Genomic DNA, 20,525 nt, shown 5'->3' with positions numbered 1-20,525 from the left:
TGGAGCAGTTAGGACTCGAACATAGGCCTCTGGCTCAGAGAGAGGGACATTATCACTACATAGCAAGAACTCCCTTCAAACACAATTAACTGTTAGCTAATATATCCATCATCTGTTCCCTCATTTCATTAGGGCCTCTTTCAAATCATACCAGATCATTTCAGAGATTACACAACAGATTTAAACCTGTCCAACAGGTTTATTTGAAATCACAATCTTTTGGAGCGCTGCTCCTTCATCATGTGAAGGACAGTACCTCCAGCACCTTATCATATCAGATGATAATAACATTCTGGCTGGGGTGGAATTGACTTGTGTCTCATCTCCCAGGTGGAGATTATGGTGGCATAGGTCTGACCTGGCTTCTGTTCAGGGAACTGAAAGAAAGTGCCAACCTGAGGCTATCCAATTTCAATTTCATGTATTGTGCCCAAGCAAATTCTCCAGGATTGTTCTGATGAATTGGCTGTCCATAGCCTCTGAAGTTGTCCAGATGTTAGAATTTTGGAGACATGTAAACGTGAGAGCATGTGAAGAGTTACCCAAGGGTGGTGCCAAAGCACTGTAAACAATGTGCTCTTTAAGAAGCATGTGTGCAGCAATTTGGAAAACAGTGCAGGGTTGTAACATGGCCGTAGACAAACAATGTACCCTTTAAGGTGTGCGTACTAAGGTGGAGTATTCTTAAAGGCACCACGCAATCAAACAAACAAACTGGGCACAGCAAGGAAAAATTAAAGGGAACATTGATAGTGAGACCTATGCATTTGGAAACTTTAAAACTGAATGTGGCAAGTGATGTAACAATTATGGAGACATTCTGATAACTCGTTAATAGGATAATACTTTGCTTCAATGTATCTTTCCATTAGATTCACAAAGAGGAGGGTTTGAACTGAGGCTGTTGTGTTTTTCTGCTGTATCGTCATTAATGTTTCCAAGAGTCCAAATTTGCCAGATAAAATAGGTACAATTTGATTTCCTGCAGTTTACAGCAGCTTTCTGTTTGACAGCTCACAGTTAATTTACAAATTAGAGCTGCTGCACCTCTAACCCTCCTGCCTTTGTTATGATTGCTAATTCATTTACTGAGCCCAAAACCCTAACTGTGGATTGGCTAAATTGGATGGCCTAAGAGATCCTGGGCACAAAATAACATCATAGAAACTTACAGCACAAAAGGAGGCCCTTCGGCCCCTCAACACCCAACAAGTGGCCATCCAGCCCAATCACATTTTCCATTCTGGGTCCAGAGCCCTGTTGCACATTAAGAGCATATCCAACTATTTAGGACAGTATATGTCTCGACCAGTGATATCAAGTTCATGACCATCCAAAGCATCCCTTTGGATTCACTCAAAACCTTTTAGCCGATGTCAATGCTCCTCAGTTATGGATCCCTTCATTCACGGAATAGCATCTTCCCATCCACTACATCTAGACTGCTCGTAAATTATACACTTGAATTAAAACCCGGTTTGAGATGGAGAACCAATTTTCTGTGCCTGAGCAATGATAGAAGGTACCCAGTGTCATAGCAGGTTCAAAGGGCTGAATGGCCAACTCCTCCTCCTAGTTTCTCATTTCTATGACATATTGCTTCATGTTCTTTAGAATTGTCCCTGGTTTCTGCTAAAAGAGACTTGAGGCCTGACACTACTGAGATTAGTAATCCCACACATGCGGCTGTGGGGAGCTGCTGTTAGCAAGGAGGGTGTCTCTGATTTAAGGAGAGGGCATTCAGCCTATTGCACAACCTTATTAAATCATGGGTGATTTGGAGGTGCCAATGTTGGGCTGGGGTGGACAAAGTTAAAAATCACACAACGCCAGGTTCGAATCGAACAGGTTTATTTGGAAGCACTAGCTTTTAAGGTGTTGCCTCTTCATCAGGTGGTTGTGATGAAGGAGTGGCGCTCCGAAAGCTAGTCCTTCCAAATAAACCTAAAAATCACACAACACCAGGTTATAGTCCAACAGGTTTAATTGGAAGCACACTAGCTTTCGCAGCGACGCTCCTTCATCAGCGTCGCTCCGAAAGCTAGTGTGCTTCCAATTAAACCTGTTGGACTATAACCTGGTGTTGTGTGATTTTTAACTTTGTACACCCCAGTCCAACACCGGCATCTCCAAATCATGTCAAATAAACCTGTTGCACTCTAACCTGGTGTTGTGTGATTTTTAACTAAATCACAGATGATTGACATTCCATCTATCCATCCCTCTCGATCCAGACACTTGCTACTCTTACCCCACCAAAAATCTACAGATCTCAGTTTTAAGTTGGATGTTGGAGGCAGGAGGGCTGTGGGAGATGGACTGAGGAGAGGAAACAAAAAGACAGGATGATAAATTACCAACACTCCATCCCTGAAGAGATTCAAAGGAGTGGAGACTGGCTCCCTCCTGTGTTTGCAAGAGCCACTTGGCCCTGAGGAGAAATGAGCAGTTCTTAACATACAGGAGCAGGACAGTAGGTCATTTAGCCCCTCAAGCCTGTTTAGTCAATCACTAGATCATTGTCAATCTTCAAGTATAGCTTGTCCCTCACTCAGATCAAGTGAACCATTGATTATCTACTTGTTTTTCCTCTAAATTTTCATCTCTGTGGCAGAGTTTGACTGCAGTCTTTCCTGTTCTTCATAGGGCTAATTAATCAAGTTGAACTCGGAGCACAGTCTGTTATTTATCAAGTGCTGACAGCAGCTTACATGGTAAGGCTGAAGATTCTGTTCAGCATGATCTTTACTCAGATAAAACAAGCTGCAGTTTAAACAGCAATACATATCTGTAACTTGACAAAAATGTGAGGCTTTAAAACACAAATAATCATTGATTTCTCTTCTTTTCATTGTTAATTTATTATTTAATGTCAAAGTGCTCAATCTGATTAATCGAAGTATGGCATCTGTGTTTTATTTGGCTTGATCTACTGTCTGTCGAACTTCACATCTTTCCACAGTCTTAACCTGTGATCGCCACATCTGAGCCCAGCATTCGGTAGTTCTCTTCTTGTGGACTACTCGTCTGGTATTGGTTCCAAACTATTTTCAATTCCTACTTAGAAAACTAGAATTTGATTCAAAGGAACAACTGAGAAATAAACTGCAGAATGGGAGTAAAATGTCCTCGAAAGTGGAAAATTTTAATTGGGATAAATCCTATCCTTTCGGGCATCAATTTGCTTGTAAAACGAGAAAACAACAAGAGGGCAGGGATTTAAAGTGATATGCAAGTGGCACAGGGCTGCAGTGGTATAAACCTCTTCCCCCAATGAGCAGTTAGGCTGAGAAATGCAAGGGAGGCAGGCTCAATGGAGGCATTCAACAGAGGCAGTGGATGATTATTTGGATGGAAGTGGTGTGCAGGGATATGGGGAAAAAGGTTGGAGATTGTCACCAGGGGATAGAATCAGCAATGACACAATGGGCCAAATGGCCTCTTTTTCTGCCATAACAAATCTGTGCAGACCACTGATGACTATGTGCAAGCAAGGACAATGCTGGATTGCCTTCTCTTTAATGGATCCAGTCATAGCACCTTCTCACTGAGGTCGGCTTAGGTAACACTGGATTATTCTAGGGAGACTGTTCGTGATGTGTCCACACAACTCAGAATAACTCATTCTCCAATTGAGCACACTAGCAACCAGAAAGCATGCTCACAGCATTGACACTCAGATAGCACGCACGAACAATCGTACTTGGAAGAGTTGATGTTGCATCTTGCTTTATAGATCCCTCTGGGAGGCGGTGTGGCTGCAAGTGTCCGTGTGGGTAATGCACTGGGTGCAAGGAATCCAGAGAAAGCGAAAACGTCTGCTACAGTTGCCCTGTCTTTGGTTGGTGAGTTCATCAATTCTAATATTAGCAATGGGCTTGTTAACAGAAACAGTAAGCATTCAGATGATGACTCACAGTTTAAGCCTTTGTTCCAATCAATTCTCTGCCTGACGAATCCATCCTCAGTTCAGTTATGATGGTGCCCTTAATTTCCCTGACATTTATCTTATAACAGTTGTGTGTACTGTGTGTACTTGAGGTAAATCCATACTTATGCTGTCATGTCAATCCAAGGACTGGACTGACTCCAGTATATGGTTTGGTAACAGCAGCACCTCAGTGTTCATGTTGGAGCATTGCATCAGCTCCCACACTAGCCTCAGGTTTTCCAACCACATTTACCTTTTGGATATGTCTCCCAATATCATTGGAACCACAGACATCAGGGAGATTGTGACACAGTCAATATCAATGGATTAGTAATCCAGGCTAACACACTGGAAGCATGGCTTCAAATCCCATCACAGCCAACAGTGGAATGTAAATTCAAAGAACGATTCTGGAATTGAGAAGGTAGTCTCAGTAATAGTGAAACAGTCATCCAATAAAAACTGAAAGAACTGCGGGTGCTGTAAACCAGAAACAAAAACAGGAATCGCTGGAAAAAACTCAGCAAGTCTGGCAGCATCTGTGAAGAGAAATCAGAGAACAGTTCTGAGCAAGTGTCACTTGACCCAAAACTTTAACTCTGATTCCACTCCACAGATGCTGCCAGACCTGCTGAGCTTTTCCAGCCATTTCTGTTTTCGCTTGTGAAATAGACATCGATTGTTATAAAAACCTATCGGTTCACTAAGGTGCTCTAGGGGAAGGAAATGCTTCACTCATGGCTTTCAACTGTCCTTAAAAATGTGCTGAGTTTCTAGCCAGCAGGTGGTGATGTTGAGGGAGGGTGCTGAGAAGGGGCGCTCAAGCAGTTGTGCTGGGATCTCCAGCAGCAGGTGATGGTGAGGGAGGGCACCGAACAGGGGGGGAGCTCAATTGGTTGTGCTGGGACCTCCAGCAGCAGATGGTGATGGTGTAGGGAGAACAGATGGAGCAGACCTCCTCTGGGAAAAAATGGTCATGCTGATAAGGCCTCATGGGAAGAGGAGCAGACAATTAATTCCTTAACGTAATATAAATCACAGTCTTCATTCCAAGTAAATATTTCCTTTTTAAATTTCCCTTCATGATTGCAACGTTCTGATTCCAAGGAAAGATCCATTCTTGCATCATGATCTTTGCACCTTCCAAGTGTTCAAATCTCGTGTTACAAAATGGCTCCCCAAGCCCTCAGTACAAAGCTGGGAATTTGTGTTGCAGACGTTTCGTCCCCTCTCGGTGACATCCTCAGTGCTTGGGAGCCTCCTGTGAAGCGCTTCTGTGATCTTTCCTCCGGCATTTGTAGTGGTTTGAATCTGCCGCTTCCGGTTGTCAGTTCCAGCTGTCCGCTGCGGTGGTCGGTATATTGGGTCCAGGTTGATGTGCTAATTGATTGAATCTGTGGATGAGTGTCATGCCTCTAGGAATTCCCTGGCTGTTCTCTGTTTGGCTTGTCCTATAATAGTAGTGTTGTCGCAGTCGAATTCATGTTGCTTGTCATCTGCATGTGTGGCTGTCAGTTCGGAAATGCTCTTGATGTATGGTAGTGTGGCTAGTCCTTTGGGTTGTGGCATGTCCTCGTTCCGTTGTCTTTCCCTTAGGCATCTGTTGATGAAATTGCGCAGGTATCCGTTTTTGGCGAATACATTGTATAGTCTGACAGCCAGACTACTGCGACCACTAGGACTCATAACAGCACACAAACCAACAGCCAATCTCAGACAACAACCCACCAGAACGAAGGACCCAATACCCAGCATGAGCAAAACCAATGTTGTGTACAAAATCCCATGCAAAGACTACACAACACACTACATAGGACAAACAGGAAGACAGCTAACCATCCGCATTCATGAACACCGACTAGCCACGAAACGACACGACCAGCTATCCTTAGTAGCCACACATGCAGATGACAAGCAACATGAATGTGACTGGGACAACACCACTATTATAGGACAAGCCAAACAGAGAACAGCCAGGGAATTCCTAGCCGCATGGCACTCATCCACAGATTCAATCAATAAGCACATCGACCTGGACCCAATATACCGGCCACTGCAACGGACAGCTGGAACTGACAACCGGAAGCGGCAGATACAAACCACTATAAATGCCGGAGGAAAGATCACAGAAGCGCTTCACAGGAGGCTCCCAAGCACTGAGGATGTCACCTAGACAGGGGACGAAACGTCTGCAACACAAATTCCCAGCTCGGCGAACAGAACCACAACAACGAGCACCCGAGCTACAAATCTTCACACAAACTTTGAACCTCAGTACAAAGTTGATGAGGAATGAGAAATATATTCCAGCCTTGTGAGAGATGTTTGTGTTCTAGGAAAGAATAATTTAAAAAAACAATCGAGTTTTCAATTTAAGAACTGGACGTATTTTCAAACAGTTTCATAATGAGGGAAATGCCACAAGTACACAAAATCTGAAACAATTGGTTAAACAACATGCCAGTTAGCATCTGAATAGACAGGTAACATCATAACCTGATTGGCCCTGACAGATGCCATGCTTCCAGCTTTTTCCATTTCAGCTTCTTTTCAGAGAACTCCATGTGATGTGTCAAATAGATCCTTCTGTCCAGCTTCCATCCCAGAAAGAACATCACTAAGTCGGATTATCTTGCTACATTGCACTATGTGGCATCTAGTTGTTTACAAAGCGATTGCAATGTTTTAGAATTGGATTTTACTGTCCCGTGTACTCAAGTACAGGAGTACAGTGAAAAGTTTACAATGTTGCCTTTCATGGTGTCATCTTAGGTACAAATATTCAGTACAAAAAGAGGAATAAAGAAGTTGCATTACCTTACAGTGATTTAGCATTGCACTTAACTGACTGGATGTCTTGTGGCTCAGTAGGTGGCTCTAGATTTGTGTGGTACACACCAGGACTTGTTGCCCATGGGAGGGATACCCACAACATGGCCAACAAGGTTAATGGTCAGCCTGTAGATCCCTCTGATACCTTACGGCAAGCAGTAAGAGTGGGGGAGTCTCCTGGTCAGTTGTCCTATAGAGGTTGTCCATGATCATGGTCCAACCCAATGGGAGTCCATGACCCAACTCTTGCAAAATGAGCACAGGAGCAAAGATAGACAGATTTAATTGGGAGTAAGTTGCTTTGTGAAGTTGTTAGCTTGTGAAAGGTGCTATACAAGTGCAAGCTCATCCTTTCTTTATCAACTAACAATTTATTGACCACATTCCAACAGGGTGTTGTTCCTTGCTGATTGCAATGATCCTGGGAGCTTCAAGAAGCGTGCTAGGTTACATCTTCACCACTGACAAGTCAGTAAACCAACTTAAATGTTTGAGCATAAAAACCCTTCAGCCTTCAATTTGCAAATAGTTAATTTAGCCGTGTATCAAATACTGTCTGATCCCTCTCTTCCCTCCTTTGCAGAGATATTATCCAGTTAGTTTCACGTGTTGACCCAGTCATTGCTACATTCCACTGGTTCGAAGCCATGGCTGTGAGTATTTTCAACAAAGTCTTGACCGATTGATTTTTATACATGGCCTCCATCTTTTAAAAGGTCCTTTTAAGACAAGGCTGTTAACCATTTGCCATTTTCATTAACCTCAATCTAATAGAATGGACATGAAAATGTCAATGAAAATAAACAGTCATAAATTAAGAAGTCTCTGAGAAAAGGAATGAAAGAACAGTATGGGAGAGCTGTAATATCCTTACTGGAAGACAAAATAAAAATGTGTTATTGGAATCACTCAGAGTGAGATGATAGCCGCTCTTGGTGGAGATTTGGACAAGGGGTAGTCTAAGTAGAGCTGCTGCAGGGTGTTATTCAGATACCCAACACCCAGACACAATGGTAGGCCTGAACAACCGACCGACTCCCACAGCTACCTAGACTACACCTCCTCCCACCCTGCCCCCTGTAAAAACGCCATCCCATATTCCCAATTCCTTCGTCTCCGCCGCATCTGCTCCCAGGAGGACCAGTTCCAATACCGTACAACCCAGGTGGCCTCCTTCTTCAAAGACTGCAATTTCCCCACAGACGTGATTGATGATGCTCTCCACCGCATCTCCTCCACTTCCAGCTCCTCCGCCCTTGAGCCCCGACCCTCCAATCGCCACCAGGACAGAACCCCACTAGTCCTCACCTACCACCCCCGCCAACCTCCATATACATCGTATCATCCGTCGTCATTTCCGCCACCTCCAAACGGACCCCACCACCAGGGATATATTTCCCTCCCCTCCCCTATCAGCGTTCCGAAAAGACCACTCCCTCCGTGACTCCCTCGTCAGGTCCACATCCCCCACCAACCCAACCTCCACTCCTGGCACCTTCCCCTACAACCGCAAGAATTGCAAAACTTGGGCCCACACCTCCCACCCTTACGTCCCTCCAAGGCCGCAAGGGATCCTTCCATATCCACCACAAATTCACCTGCACCTCCACACACATCATTTACTGCATCCGCTGCACCCAATGTGGCCTCCTCTATATTGGGGAGACAGGCCACCTACTTGCGGAACGTTTCAGAGAACACCTCTGGGACACCCGGACCAACCAACCAACCACCCCGTGGCTCAACACTTCAACTCCCCCTCCCACTCCACCAAGGACATGCAGGTCCTTGGACTCCTCCATCGCCAGACCATAGCAACACGACGGTTGGAGGAAGAGCACCTCATCTTCTGCCTGGGAACCCTCCAACCACAAGGGATGAACTCAGATTTCTCCAGTTTCCTCATTTCCCCTCCCCCCACCTTGTCTCAGTCAAATCCCTCGAACCCAGCACCGCCTTCCTAACCTGCAATCTTCTTCCTGACCTCTCCGCCCCCACCCCAGTCTGACCTATCACCCTCACCTTGACCTCCTTCCACCTATCGCATTTCCAACGCCCCACCCCAAGTCCCTCCTCCCTACCTTTTATCTTAGCCTGCTGGACACACTTTCCTCATTCCTGAAGAAGGGCTCATGTCCGAAACGTCAATTCTCCTGCTCCTTGGATACTGCCTGACCTACTGCGCTTTTCCAGCAATACATTTTCAGCTCTGAACAACACAGGCCTGATCTGAGGGAAGAGCATTGTCGTCAGAGATAGGTGTCAGAACACACAGCATTCTATTGCAAAGTTGTTGACAACGCAGTGAGCTATTTTCAGACAGGGTGACCAAAGCAAAGCGGAAATGCTTTTACAATTCCTATAAATCGATGCCAACTGTCCAAACACTGACTCTGATATCAAGTTTTGGAAGCCATAAAATCGGATCTCTGCTGACACAAGGCTTTTTTATTGTCAATTTCTGGTTGCATTGGCATTTACATCAGCGAATGTTCAAAATAGATTGCAATTGAAACTAAGCTGTTTCTAAATCCTGAAGCAGCCTGCACGCAGGAAGCCAGCACAACCCCATGGAATGAATAGATCTTTCCCCCTTTAATCCCCTAAATGAAACAAATTTTCTCTCCGCTTACTGTTGCCCCAGCTCAACTGTTGTTGAATCCGTCATCCAGGTAGCCTTGGCTTTCCAGGTCAGTGTCCAACCTTTCACCCTCTAGTTTCTATAAAACTCCCCCATCCATTATTCTAACTCATAGCGAGTCCCATTTACTCATCGCCCTGATCTACTCTAGCACCCTCAAATGTAAGTCCGATCTCTTCATGGTCTTGCTCCCAACCAATACCTCTTCCCAGCTACATTGCCCCCCCAGCCCCACCCCCACCCCCACTCCATCAGCCCCCATCCCTCCACATTCCTGATGAAGGACTTATGCCCGAAATGTCAACTCTCCTGTTCCTCGGATGCTGCCTGACCTGTTGTGCTTTTCCAGTGCCACACTTTTCGGCAATACCTCTGTTAGCCTTGGAGCTCCACTCCTTCCAGACATCACTGATTTCCTTTACCATGCCACGGCTGGCTGTGCCTTCAGCTCTCTAGGTGTTAATGGTACATTGATTATATTGAAGTAATTACTTTGAACACTGAAATGGCCACCAATGCAAACAATACCAGGCTCTAGTGGCATCACTTACTGGTGACAGACATCCCAAAGCTAGAATAAGCCCGGACATGTCTTATTGATGACCTATGCTTTTGCACAAAGTTAAATGGGAACTTTTCTGGTGCAAAATGGAATGTGCATAATTCTGATTAATCAGAGCTAATTAGGCTCTAGCTTTGAGGTGAATTAAAGTTTTTTTGGGGGGGGAAGGAGAGCTTTGCTGCCTATGAACAAATCCACTTAGCTACAACACAGTGTTGACCACCTGATGATAAGAAATGAGCAAAGCGAGGGTAGGTGATGGCTTGGTGGTATTTATACTGGACTGTTAATCCTGAGACCCAGCTAATGTTCTGCGAACCCAGGTTCAAACATTGTTGTGGTAGGTGATGGAATTTGAATTCAATAAATATCTGGAATTAAGAGTCTAACGATGACCATGGAAAACACCTCTGCTTCACTCATGCCCTGTAGTGAAAGAAATCTGCCATTCTTACTGGTCTGGCCTACATGTGTCTTCAGACTCACAGCAAAGTGATTGACTCTTGTGTTTCCCTCAATGTGCCTTCATCAAAGTCAGATTGCAGAATAATGAATTGTTAACATGAATGTTGTCTTTCCACAGACCGTAAGCGGTGGAGTGTTAAGAGGAGCTGGGAAACAAAAACTGGGAGCGATCGGAAACCTAGTGGGTTTCTACTCAATTGGGTTCCCCCTTGGTGTCACACTGATGTTTGCTGCACATCTTGGTGTCCTAGGTAGGAACTTATCCCAAGAATGTTGAGATATTTTCCCACTCTCATTTTTTATTCTGTTGAATCTTTCTGTAATATACTGTAGCCCTGGTGTAAAAGTGAGCAAGCAATCTTACTCTCTTTGAGCTTATCTTTGGGTTAGACAGTGATATGAGTTTGGTTTGTGATTTATATTTCCTTCACTTAGCCCTGTCAGCTTTGCTAACACCAAGTGCCTTTCTCAATGGAAAGACCATGGATATCTTACAAGTACTCCAATGGCTTCAGTCTTCACTGCTGAAACCATCAGAGAGCCAAAGACTGTTTGTGATGTATTTGCCAGTTTTAAACAATACAAATTCTCTTGAGATGATCAAGTATGACATTACCTGTAAGAAGATGTTGGTGGATCTCCTTCTTTAGTGGCAGCACAGTGGCTCACTGGTTAGCACTGCTGCCTCACAGTATCAGGGGCCTGGGTTCAATGCCGACCTCTGGGAAACTGTATGTGTGGAATTTGCACATTCGCAGTGAATCTCCATGGGTTTCCTGCGGGTGCTCCGGTTTCCTCCCACAGTCCAAAGATGTGCAGCTTAGCTGGATTGGCCATGCTAAATTGTCCATAGTGTCCAGGGATATAGGTTAGGTGGATTAGCCAAGGAGAATGCAGGATTACAGAGATAGTATATCGGGGTGAGTCTGTGTGGGATGCTCCGCATCGAGTCAGTGGGGGCTCGATAGGCCGAATGGCCAGCGTCCACACTGTGGGGATTCTATGATTGAACCATTGTCATCCGGAGGTGCTCTAACAATGTTAATAGGAAGGAAGTTGTGAGATATTGATACAACAATGATGATAGAACCGCTGTCAGGATGATGTTGTGTGGCTTAGAGGCATTGTGCCCCCATGTACCTACAATCCTTGTCCTTTTAGGTGCCAGAGCTGTTTGGAAGATGCTGTTGAAGAAGCCTTGTTCAGTTGCTGTATCATGAAGATGATATACACCTGCTGTCACCGTGTCTTGGTTGGGGAGAGGGTGAATGCTGAAAGTAATGCCAAACAAGTGGACGGTGTTGAGCTTCTTCAGTGTTGCAATCCCCATCACATGTTTAACATGTGCCTTGTATGTGATAGTGAGGTATTAATATCATTGACCTCAACTAATCTTCACCATTGTTAATGGAGACATGTGGCATTAATGTCTTGTGGACTCCCGGCAGCACTGCCAACCGGTAATGGAGCTGTCATTTACAAAAGGAACATAGGAACAGGAATAGGCCACTCAACCCCTCGAGCCAGTTCTACCACTTAATTTGATCATGGCTGATCTATGGCCTACCTCCATGTACCTGCCTTTGGCCCATACCCCTCAACACTTCTGCTTCACAAAAACCTTTCTATTTCATATTTAAATCAGCAAATGATCCAGTATCCACTGCCATTTGTGGAAGTGAGTTTGAAACACCCACCATCCTTTGTGTGCTCCCAACATCCATCCTGAATGCTCTGGTCACAATTCTCAGATTATATCCCTAGTTCTAGAATCCCCAACCAGTGGAAATCGTTTACCGTTACCTCCTCTGTCTTTTCCTGAAAACATTGATCAGATCACCCCTTAACCATCTGAGAGAAAACAGGCCTCATTTGTATAATCTCTTCTCATAAATTAACCCCTGAAGTCAAGGTGTCATTGTTGAACTATGTTGTATCCCTCCAAGGTCAAAATATCCCTCCTAAGGTGTGGTGCCCAGTAATAGATAGAAAATAAAGAACAGAATGGGCTAGCTTTTCATTGCTGCATTATGGTTTTGCAGGTCTTTGGTCTGGACTGTTCATCTGTGTGGTTGTACAAACAGTCTTCTTTTTAATTGTGATTTCAAGAATGAACTGGAACAAAGCATCTGATGAGGTGAGTGAAGCTCACAGACATCAATCACCACACCAAATTTTATGCTGCTTGTAACCTCTTCCTTCACCACTTTCTGTTGTCTCCATATATGGTTAACTGTTTTCCCTAACACCCATCAAACTGGGAGATTGAACAGCCAGGAAATCCCCCAGGCATCTGCCAAATTTCACTTGTTTCTTTTAATATTCATTCATGAGATGAGGGTGTTGCTGGCTGGGCCAGCATTTATTGCCCGTCCCTAATTGCCCAGAGGTCAGTTAAGAGTCAACCACATTGCTGTGGGTCTGGAGTCACATGTAGGCCAGACCAGGTAAGGATGGCAGTTTCCTTCCATTAAGGCAGATCAGTGACACATTGCTGTGGGTCTGGAGTCACATGTAGGCCAGACCAGGTAAGGATGGCAGTTTCCTCCCATTAAGGCAGATCAGTGACTCAGGTGGGATTTTCCCTGAGAGTCAGCAATGGCTTCTTGGTCATCATTAGACTCGTAATTCCGCATTTTTCTGTTATTGCATTCGAATTCCACCATCTGCTGCGATGGGATTCGAATCCGGGTTCCTAGGTTATTCCTGGGTCTCTAGGCTAAAGTCCAGTGATAAAGCCACTAGGCCATCACCTCTCCAGTTAAACCACTACAATGTGTCGAGCCCTTTCGGAAAAGAAATGGTGTTGGATGAAACCGTTAAACAGTGATGGTGTTGGTCAGAACGGTCAGCACCCATTGAAACCTCGCAATAACTTCAAGCGCTGGAGTACAATCTACAGAAGCTATAAACCTCTAAGCTGTACCCAATGTATGAGGAGAACTGATCTGGCTCATAACAGCCAGCAATATGTTGTCAGTTTTACTCACAGATATTGACATTAACAAATTACTCTGTGGTCAATTGCCACAATGACATTGCGGGCTCTGGCCTCAAGGGGGCTCTCTGCAGCCAATTAATGAGCATAGGAACAAGAAGAGGCACTTCAGCCCTTCAAACCTGTTCTGTCATTCAAAGGGGGTGTGACTCTCTTGTATGCACACACTTTGGCTCCACAGACCCTTTTACCTTGCCTAGAAAACAACCTCAATTGTCTAGTTTTGAAACTTCTGTCACCATCTCTCGTACAGGCAAAACGAAATACCTGTCAGCGGACTGAGTAGGTAATGCTTGGGACAATTTTAAAGTTGTGCAGATGTAGCTGTACATTGTACAGAAACCGTTTCTCCTGCTAACAGAGGTTTTGTGTTCTCTTTGAAGGCGATAGTTAATGCAGGTGTGAAGATAAACGTGGACACCTCTTGCACTCCATCTAATCCCCAGACTGAGGATCTTTCAACAGGTGTCAAGAATTTAATTGATTTCCCATTAATTCACAAAAAAAAGCTTCCACACTGTACAACCTTTTGCTGTTTTCACAACTTGCTTTCAAATTGTGTTGACCGGTTTATAAACGTTGATTTTGCTAGAAGCGGGTTTTGAGGGATTGGGGGTGGGATGTGTGGAATAGAGGAAAGAGGAGCATCCTCCCTGAATCCTAGAAATGTTTGGATTGAGTTTCCACTTTGGGCACAATTGTTGCTTCCAGAATGTTTTGAGACGTGCTTTGTTTCCTCAATCTCTATTCATAGTCATTTTCTTACTAGCAAATGCGAAATTTCTAGTAAATCTGCGCAGCCAGGCACACTTTAAAACACAACATTAAAAAAAAAGCTTTAAAAGTATTCTGTGATATATTTGAGACTGATTGTGGACTCTTTAATTCAGCCAAAAATGGGATTATCACAAAATCTCCACCCATGAGTATCCTGAAATTGAAGTTTAATTCAGTTTGAAGTTGGAGTTTGGAGTTTAATTCAGATAAATGCAAGGGAAAGCAAATCTTAGCAGGACTTATACACTTAATGGTAAGGTCCTAGGAAGTGTTGCTGAACAAAGAGACCTTGGAGTGCAGGTTCATAGCTCCTTTAAAGTGGAGTTGCAGGTAGTGAAGAAGGTGTTTGGTATGCCTTCCTTGATTGGTCAGAGTATTGAGTACAGGAGTTGGGAGGTCATGTTGCGGCTGTACAGGACATTGGTTAGGCCACTGTTGAAATATTGCATGCAATTCTGATCTCCTTCCTATCGGAAAGATTTTGTGAAATTTGAAAGCGTTCAGAAAAGATTTACAAGGATGTTGCCAGGGTTGGAGGATTTGAGCTATAGGGAGAAGCTGAACAGGCTGGAGCTGTTTTCCCTGGAGCGTCGGCAGCTGAGGGGTAACCTTATAGAGGTTTACAAAATTATGAGGGGCATGGATAGGATAAATAGACAGTTTTTTCCCTGGGGTGGGGGAGTCCAGAACTAGAGGGCATAGGTTTAGGGTGAGAGGGGAAAGATATAAAAGAGACCTAAGAGGCAACTTTTTCACACAGAGGGTGGTACGTGTATGGAATGAGCTGCCAAAGGAAATGGTGGAGGCTGGTACAATTGCAACATTTAAGAGGCATTTGGATGGGTATATGAATAAGAAGGGTTTGGAGGGATATGGGCCGGGTGCTGGCAGGTGGGACTAGATTGGGTTGGGATATCTGGTCGGCATGGACGGGTTGGACCGAAGGGTCTGTTTCCGTGCTGTACGTATCTATGACTGAAAATGGTTTAAAAATGGTATGATGAGCAGATCTATTCACTGTTTACAATGTGAGACAGTAATCAGCCAGTCCCTTAGTAAATTAGAAAAGAGATACGGGTCATTCTGTTGTAATGTTTGCTTCTTCAACGCGAACTTGCTGTAATGTGATTGTTGCTGTTTGTAAAGTAAGAACTTTTAGAATGTGTGTTGGCTGGACCACGATTACAGGGCTGTTTCTATAATGCAAGGTTACACAAAAATGCAACCATCATGTTCTAGAATGATTGACTGGGCTTTCAAATATCTGATTGAAATGTACAAAATTATGAAGGGCGCAGATAGGAAGAAACTTTTTATTTTGGTGGAGAAATTAATGACCAGCAGATACAGATTTAAGGAAAGAGGAAGGAGGTTTAAAGAAGATGTGAGGAAAAATCTTTTCACCCAGAGCATGGTGGGAATCTAACATTCACTATGTGTAAAGGTGGGAGAGGCAGAAACCCTCAGGGCATTGGCTCAGAATGGTGGCTCAGTGGTTAACACTGCAGCCTCACAGCACCAGGGACCTGAGTTCAACTCCAGTCTTGGGCGACTATCCGTGTGGAGCTTGCACATTCTCCCTGTGTCTGTGTTGGTTTCCTCCGGGTGCTCCGGTTTCCTCCCACAATCCAATGATGTGCAGCTTAGGTGAATTTGTCATGCTAAATTAATTATACTGTCCAGGGATGCGCAGGCTAGGTGGGCTAGTCATAGGAAATGTAGGGAGATGGGTCTAGGTAGGATGCTGTTTGGAGGATCACTGTGGACATGATGGGCTGAATGGCCTGCTTCTGTGTTGTAGGGATTCTGGGAAGTCTGTTAGACAAGTATTGGAAAATGGAATTAGGAAAAGATAGATGGTTGTTTTTGACCAGCACAGACTTGGTGGGCTAAAGGGCCTTTTCCTGTGCTGCAGACCTCGCTGAGTGAAGCGCTTTCTCCAGGATCTGCAAACAGGTGAAAACTGCCATAACTATGTCCTGGGGATGCGGCCACGTTTACAGATGCCTCTACCTTCCAGATTTTTAATCTTTTCAACATGGAAACTTGATTTGCACTGAATATAATTACAGATCCATGATCCTTTAGCAGGGTATGTAGGTCTTGGGAAAATTGTACCATCAGAACCAGTCCAACCAAACAGAGTCCTCATCTAAATACTGCAGATCAGTGGAATCATCATTCACAGAAATCAGGGAATGTCTGACTTGCATGAATGTATATTGACAGATGGTTAAATCCGTCAGTCATGTGACTGCTGGTCCATTGTGGTGTCATTGATGGCTCAGCAGGGTGGGATAACAAGTAGTTTGGTTGTGATGATGGTCTGTCTGTATTCCACAATTCGCTTAGGGATGGTGCAATTCAGAGTTAGAGCACAGACATAGAGAGCCAATGCATCAGAATGTATGGGTGTATTTAAGAAGTAATTCTAGCCAAAACTGCTCAATGGGATCTGATCTGGTCCGATCTGATGGGCTGCTTGTTCTACCCCGGCCTGAATCTAACATTGCCACTAAGTGGCCTGCTAGGTTAGATCCAAATGATGTTTACTGTCTTTGAGAGCAAGTTCATCTTTTGCTGCACACATCTATCACTTTGTCCCTTACTTTTAAAAATGTTTACCTTTCAGGACCCCATGTGCTGTGTGCATACAATGCTGTGACTCTGCCTGACGGTTAATCTGCTGTGGGTCTGCAAACTGCACGCATAATGTCTTATACTTCATAACTTATACTGTTTTTCATTGTTTTAAATAAACTAACCAATGGTGTTAATCAATCTCCAATCCGTGATTGATCATTAGATCGTTATCATTAACATGACAATAACTGCATCAGAATGAATAACAATATTGAGTTAATGCATCTTTGGAGAGAGGTAGTTCTGACTGAAGAAGCCAGTCTCCATTTGCGATGGTCATGATATAATATGAATGAAATTTGCTTATAATTTATAATGCATTTATAAGTTATCCCAATAACTTAGACAATAACTTTTTCAATAGTGTCTCTCAATGTGATTTTCCTTTGCAGGTCAATGTACAGAGGATCCCACAGTCCTTGTGTTAACCAATCTTAGCCAAGTGGAGATTAGCACAGACACAGAACAACTGAGAGAAGATGCCTCTCCACTAGAAATTGGAGTTACCATAGTTGGAAAAGTCTTGTCCACAAAACAACTGATCGTTCGTCGTGGGCTGGCCTTCCTTTCTGGACCAGTTATGCTGGCCATTGGACTTGTGATACAATTAACTGTTTCAAAACAAACGTAGAGCCTTGATGAATTTGGTAGAGAAAAGCAGGGCTGAAGGTGCCATTCTGCAGCTTGAGGAAGAGCCAGTGGACGACAAGATATGACTGTTGACATGGGACACCAGTTGCTGCAGGAAAATTTCAGTCGCCTGCCAACTATTTAGGAAAACATCCTTGGCTGTGTGCAAGCATCCGATAGATCGTTGACAATTCAGTTACAACCTAAGAACCCCAGACCCTGAATAAAGAGGGAGTCAGTGGTTGATCATGTCTACACCTCCTAAACCATGATGGTTTCCAAGCATCCATTAAATTGAACATCATTGGCAGTAACTATTGACAGATAACAGTCTAAAGAAAGCAGAGAAATAAAAAATTTGGTTGTTAGTGATTTATCTTAAATATAATTCAAAGATTTGAATCCAGCAATTGTTTCAGGGTGTCATGTCCAATTTGTGGATATCTGATCCAAAGAGTGCAATCTGACACCATTGATGCACCCAATTGAACTTTTATAGGGGCGCCAAAGATCCATCCACTCTCAAAGATCCAACCCACCCTGGCAATGTTTTTCTACAACGTCTACCATTGGGGAGAAGCTACAGAAGCCTGAACACACACATTAGCTGGTTTTGAAACAGTTTCTACCCTACTGTTGTTAGAATACTGAATGAACTCATTCACCTGTACCTGTGTTTTGTTTTTGCCGCTGTTTACCTATTATTTACTTATCTACGCTACTTAACTCTGCGATCTGCCTGTATTGCTCGCAAGACAAACCTTTTCACTCTGCTTCGGTACACGTGACAATAAATTCAATTCAATTCAATGCTCGCTGATAGGTCAACTGATGCACAACATCACGTAACACGCTTTGTATTATTTTGCTGTTAACATGGTGTAGGCCTCTTTAGGCCACACAACCCAAGTCCTGTAGATGCTGAGATCAACTAATTTGCAGTTGATTAGCGATTTTGGCAAATTGCCAGATAATGTGACTTTTCCGGTCAGAAGAGAATGGCACATAGTAACTCTCAAGGATGATCTGGAACCTCAAACTCTCTGAGTTAGAAGCAATGCCATTCCCAAATACAGATGATCATGCACCAAGAGATTACTTGGCAGTGCTTAGGAAGCATTTGCAGTATGAATGTAGCAGTCTGAAGAAAAAAATAGATTGTTCTTCTAAATGTTGGACCATTGGGTCAGAATATTACTGAGGAAATGTACTTACATTTGCATTAGTTTAGCCTTTTTGCTGAGAATGATGTGTTTGTGTATTTCAGAGCATTCCCAGGCCAGTAATCATTCAGTAAAGCCTGGAGTAAATTAATTAGAGAATTACTTTAAGGAACTCCCTATGCAAATGTGATTCGCATTCATGCTTCTCAGGGATTTAAATCATAGGCTATGATTGCTGAGTCAAGATTAGAGTGGTGCTGGAAAAGCACAGCAAGCCAGGCAGCATCCGTGGAGCAGAAAAATTGATGTTTCGGGCAAAAGCCCTTCATCAGGACTGAGGATGCTGCCTGACCAGCTTTGCTTTTCCAGCACCACTCTAATCTTGACTCAGCAGTCCCCATTTTCACCTCCGATTGCCGAGTGCAGATTGGAAATTTCTGTTGTAATAATTCTAGTTTCAAACTATTGGATTATAGGTGCTGCCAAAAATACCAATGTATTGCAGTGTTTTATGGTTCATTTCTACAAAGATTATGTTTTATTAATAAAATAGTTTCTGAGTGAACGTTAATCACCCTATTGCAAAAAGAGAACAAATAAAGCCAAATCCTTGCTGACCAAATGCTGGGACTTGATTCTTCTCTGCAATTCTAGTAATGATTTTAATGAAATTTGTGCTTGACTGCAGTACCCAGTGTGATAGGACAGGTGTGACTTCCCGATCAGGGTAAAATCAGAAGTTAATATGTCACTGGTTGGTGAGAAGGTTTAAGTAATGCATTCTGATAATTCCACCATTGTAATCTTGCCTTTGGTTCCATCAACTCTAAGCTCTGAAATTCCTTCCCAGAACATCTCCTCCCATCTACCTGTACCAGGAGGGGAGAAAGACATTCAGCCCCTCACAGTTGCTTTGCCATTCATCATAGAAGCCCTCCAGTGTGGAAGCAGGCTAGTTGGCCCAACACGTCCACACTAATTCTCCAAAGAGTAACCCACTCAGAGACATTCCATTACCCTATTACCCCTGACTAATGCATCTAACCTACACATTCCTGAACACTATAGGCAATTTAGCAAGGCTAATTCACCTAACCTGCACACCTTTGGATTGTGGGAGAAAACACACACAGACACGGGGAGAATGTGCAAACTCTACACAGACAGTTGCCTGGTGCTGGAATTAAACCCAGGACCCAGGCGCTGTGAGGCAGCAGTGCTAAACCCTGAGCCACCAATCACAGCTTAGCCTCAACTCTCTTTCCTGCCTGCTCTCAACCTTTCAACCTATAACTAATTAAAAATGTGTCCATCTCCTCCTCGAACTTACTCAGTATCCCAGCATCTGCTGCAATGTGGGGTACTGCGTGCTGCAAATTCATTATTATTTACGCAAGGTAATTTCTCCTTATCTCTGTTTTACATCTGCCACCCCTTACCAAAAACTATCACCTCTCATTTTGTCTTACCCCACATGAGGAAACATCCTCTCATCTACTTTGCCAATCCCCTTAATATCTTATATCCCTCAATTAGATCTCATCATTCTTCGAACCTCCAGAGAAACTGCTCAAATGCTCTTCATGAGATAAACCCCTCATCTCTGGGATCAATCCAGTGAACCTTCTCTGAACTGTCTTCAATGCAACCACATTCCCCCCCTTCCTTTAAGGCTCCATTTCAAATCAATTCCTTTAGTCAAGCTTTCGGTCACCTGTCCTAACATCTCCATAAGTGACTCAGTATTAAATATTATTTGCCAAGGGGTTGTTATCCCTGGTTGGAGAATCGAGAACCATGGCACAAAATCTCAGGATAAAGGGTTGGCCATTTAGAACTGAGTTGGCATGCAATTTGTTTACTCTTGGAGGATCCTGAATCCA

The 20,525-nt window shown here is 43.8% G+C and overlaps 1 protein-coding gene across 2 annotated transcripts in view; it reads left to right on the top strand.

The window, feature by feature from the left end:
- LOC122564210 (multidrug and toxin extrusion protein 1-like) overlaps positions 1-19,264 on the top strand; it is a 75,721-nt gene extending 56,457 nt beyond the window's left edge. For both annotated transcript variants that reach the window (XM_087977249.1, XM_087977248.1), the window contains 8 exons: positions 2,647-2,714; positions 3,737-3,845; positions 7,156-7,231; positions 7,347-7,416; positions 10,550-10,682; positions 12,474-12,568; positions 13,813-13,894; positions 17,242-19,264. In XM_087977249.1, the coding sequence (XP_087833375.1) occupies positions 2,647-2,714; positions 3,737-3,845; positions 7,156-7,231; positions 7,347-7,416; positions 10,550-10,682; positions 12,474-12,568; positions 13,813-13,894; positions 17,242-17,480 (872 nt within the window). In that variant the 3' untranslated portion in view covers positions 17,481-19,264. The remainder of the gene's footprint in view (positions 1-2,646; positions 2,715-3,736; positions 3,846-7,155; positions 7,232-7,346; positions 7,417-10,549; positions 10,683-12,473; positions 12,569-13,812; positions 13,895-17,241) is intronic.
- Positions 19,265-20,525: the final 1,261 nt, after the last annotated feature.

The sequence above is a fragment of the Chiloscyllium plagiosum genome, unplaced genomic scaffold, assembly GCF_037043375.1.
Source record: "Chiloscyllium plagiosum isolate Xiang-an unplaced genomic scaffold, Cpla_swu_hap1 HiC_scaffold_31, whole genome shotgun sequence".
NCBI lineage: Eukaryota > Metazoa > Chordata > Chondrichthyes > Orectolobiformes > Hemiscylliidae > Chiloscyllium > Chiloscyllium plagiosum.
This window is presented reverse-complemented; position numbering and strand designations above follow the sequence as displayed.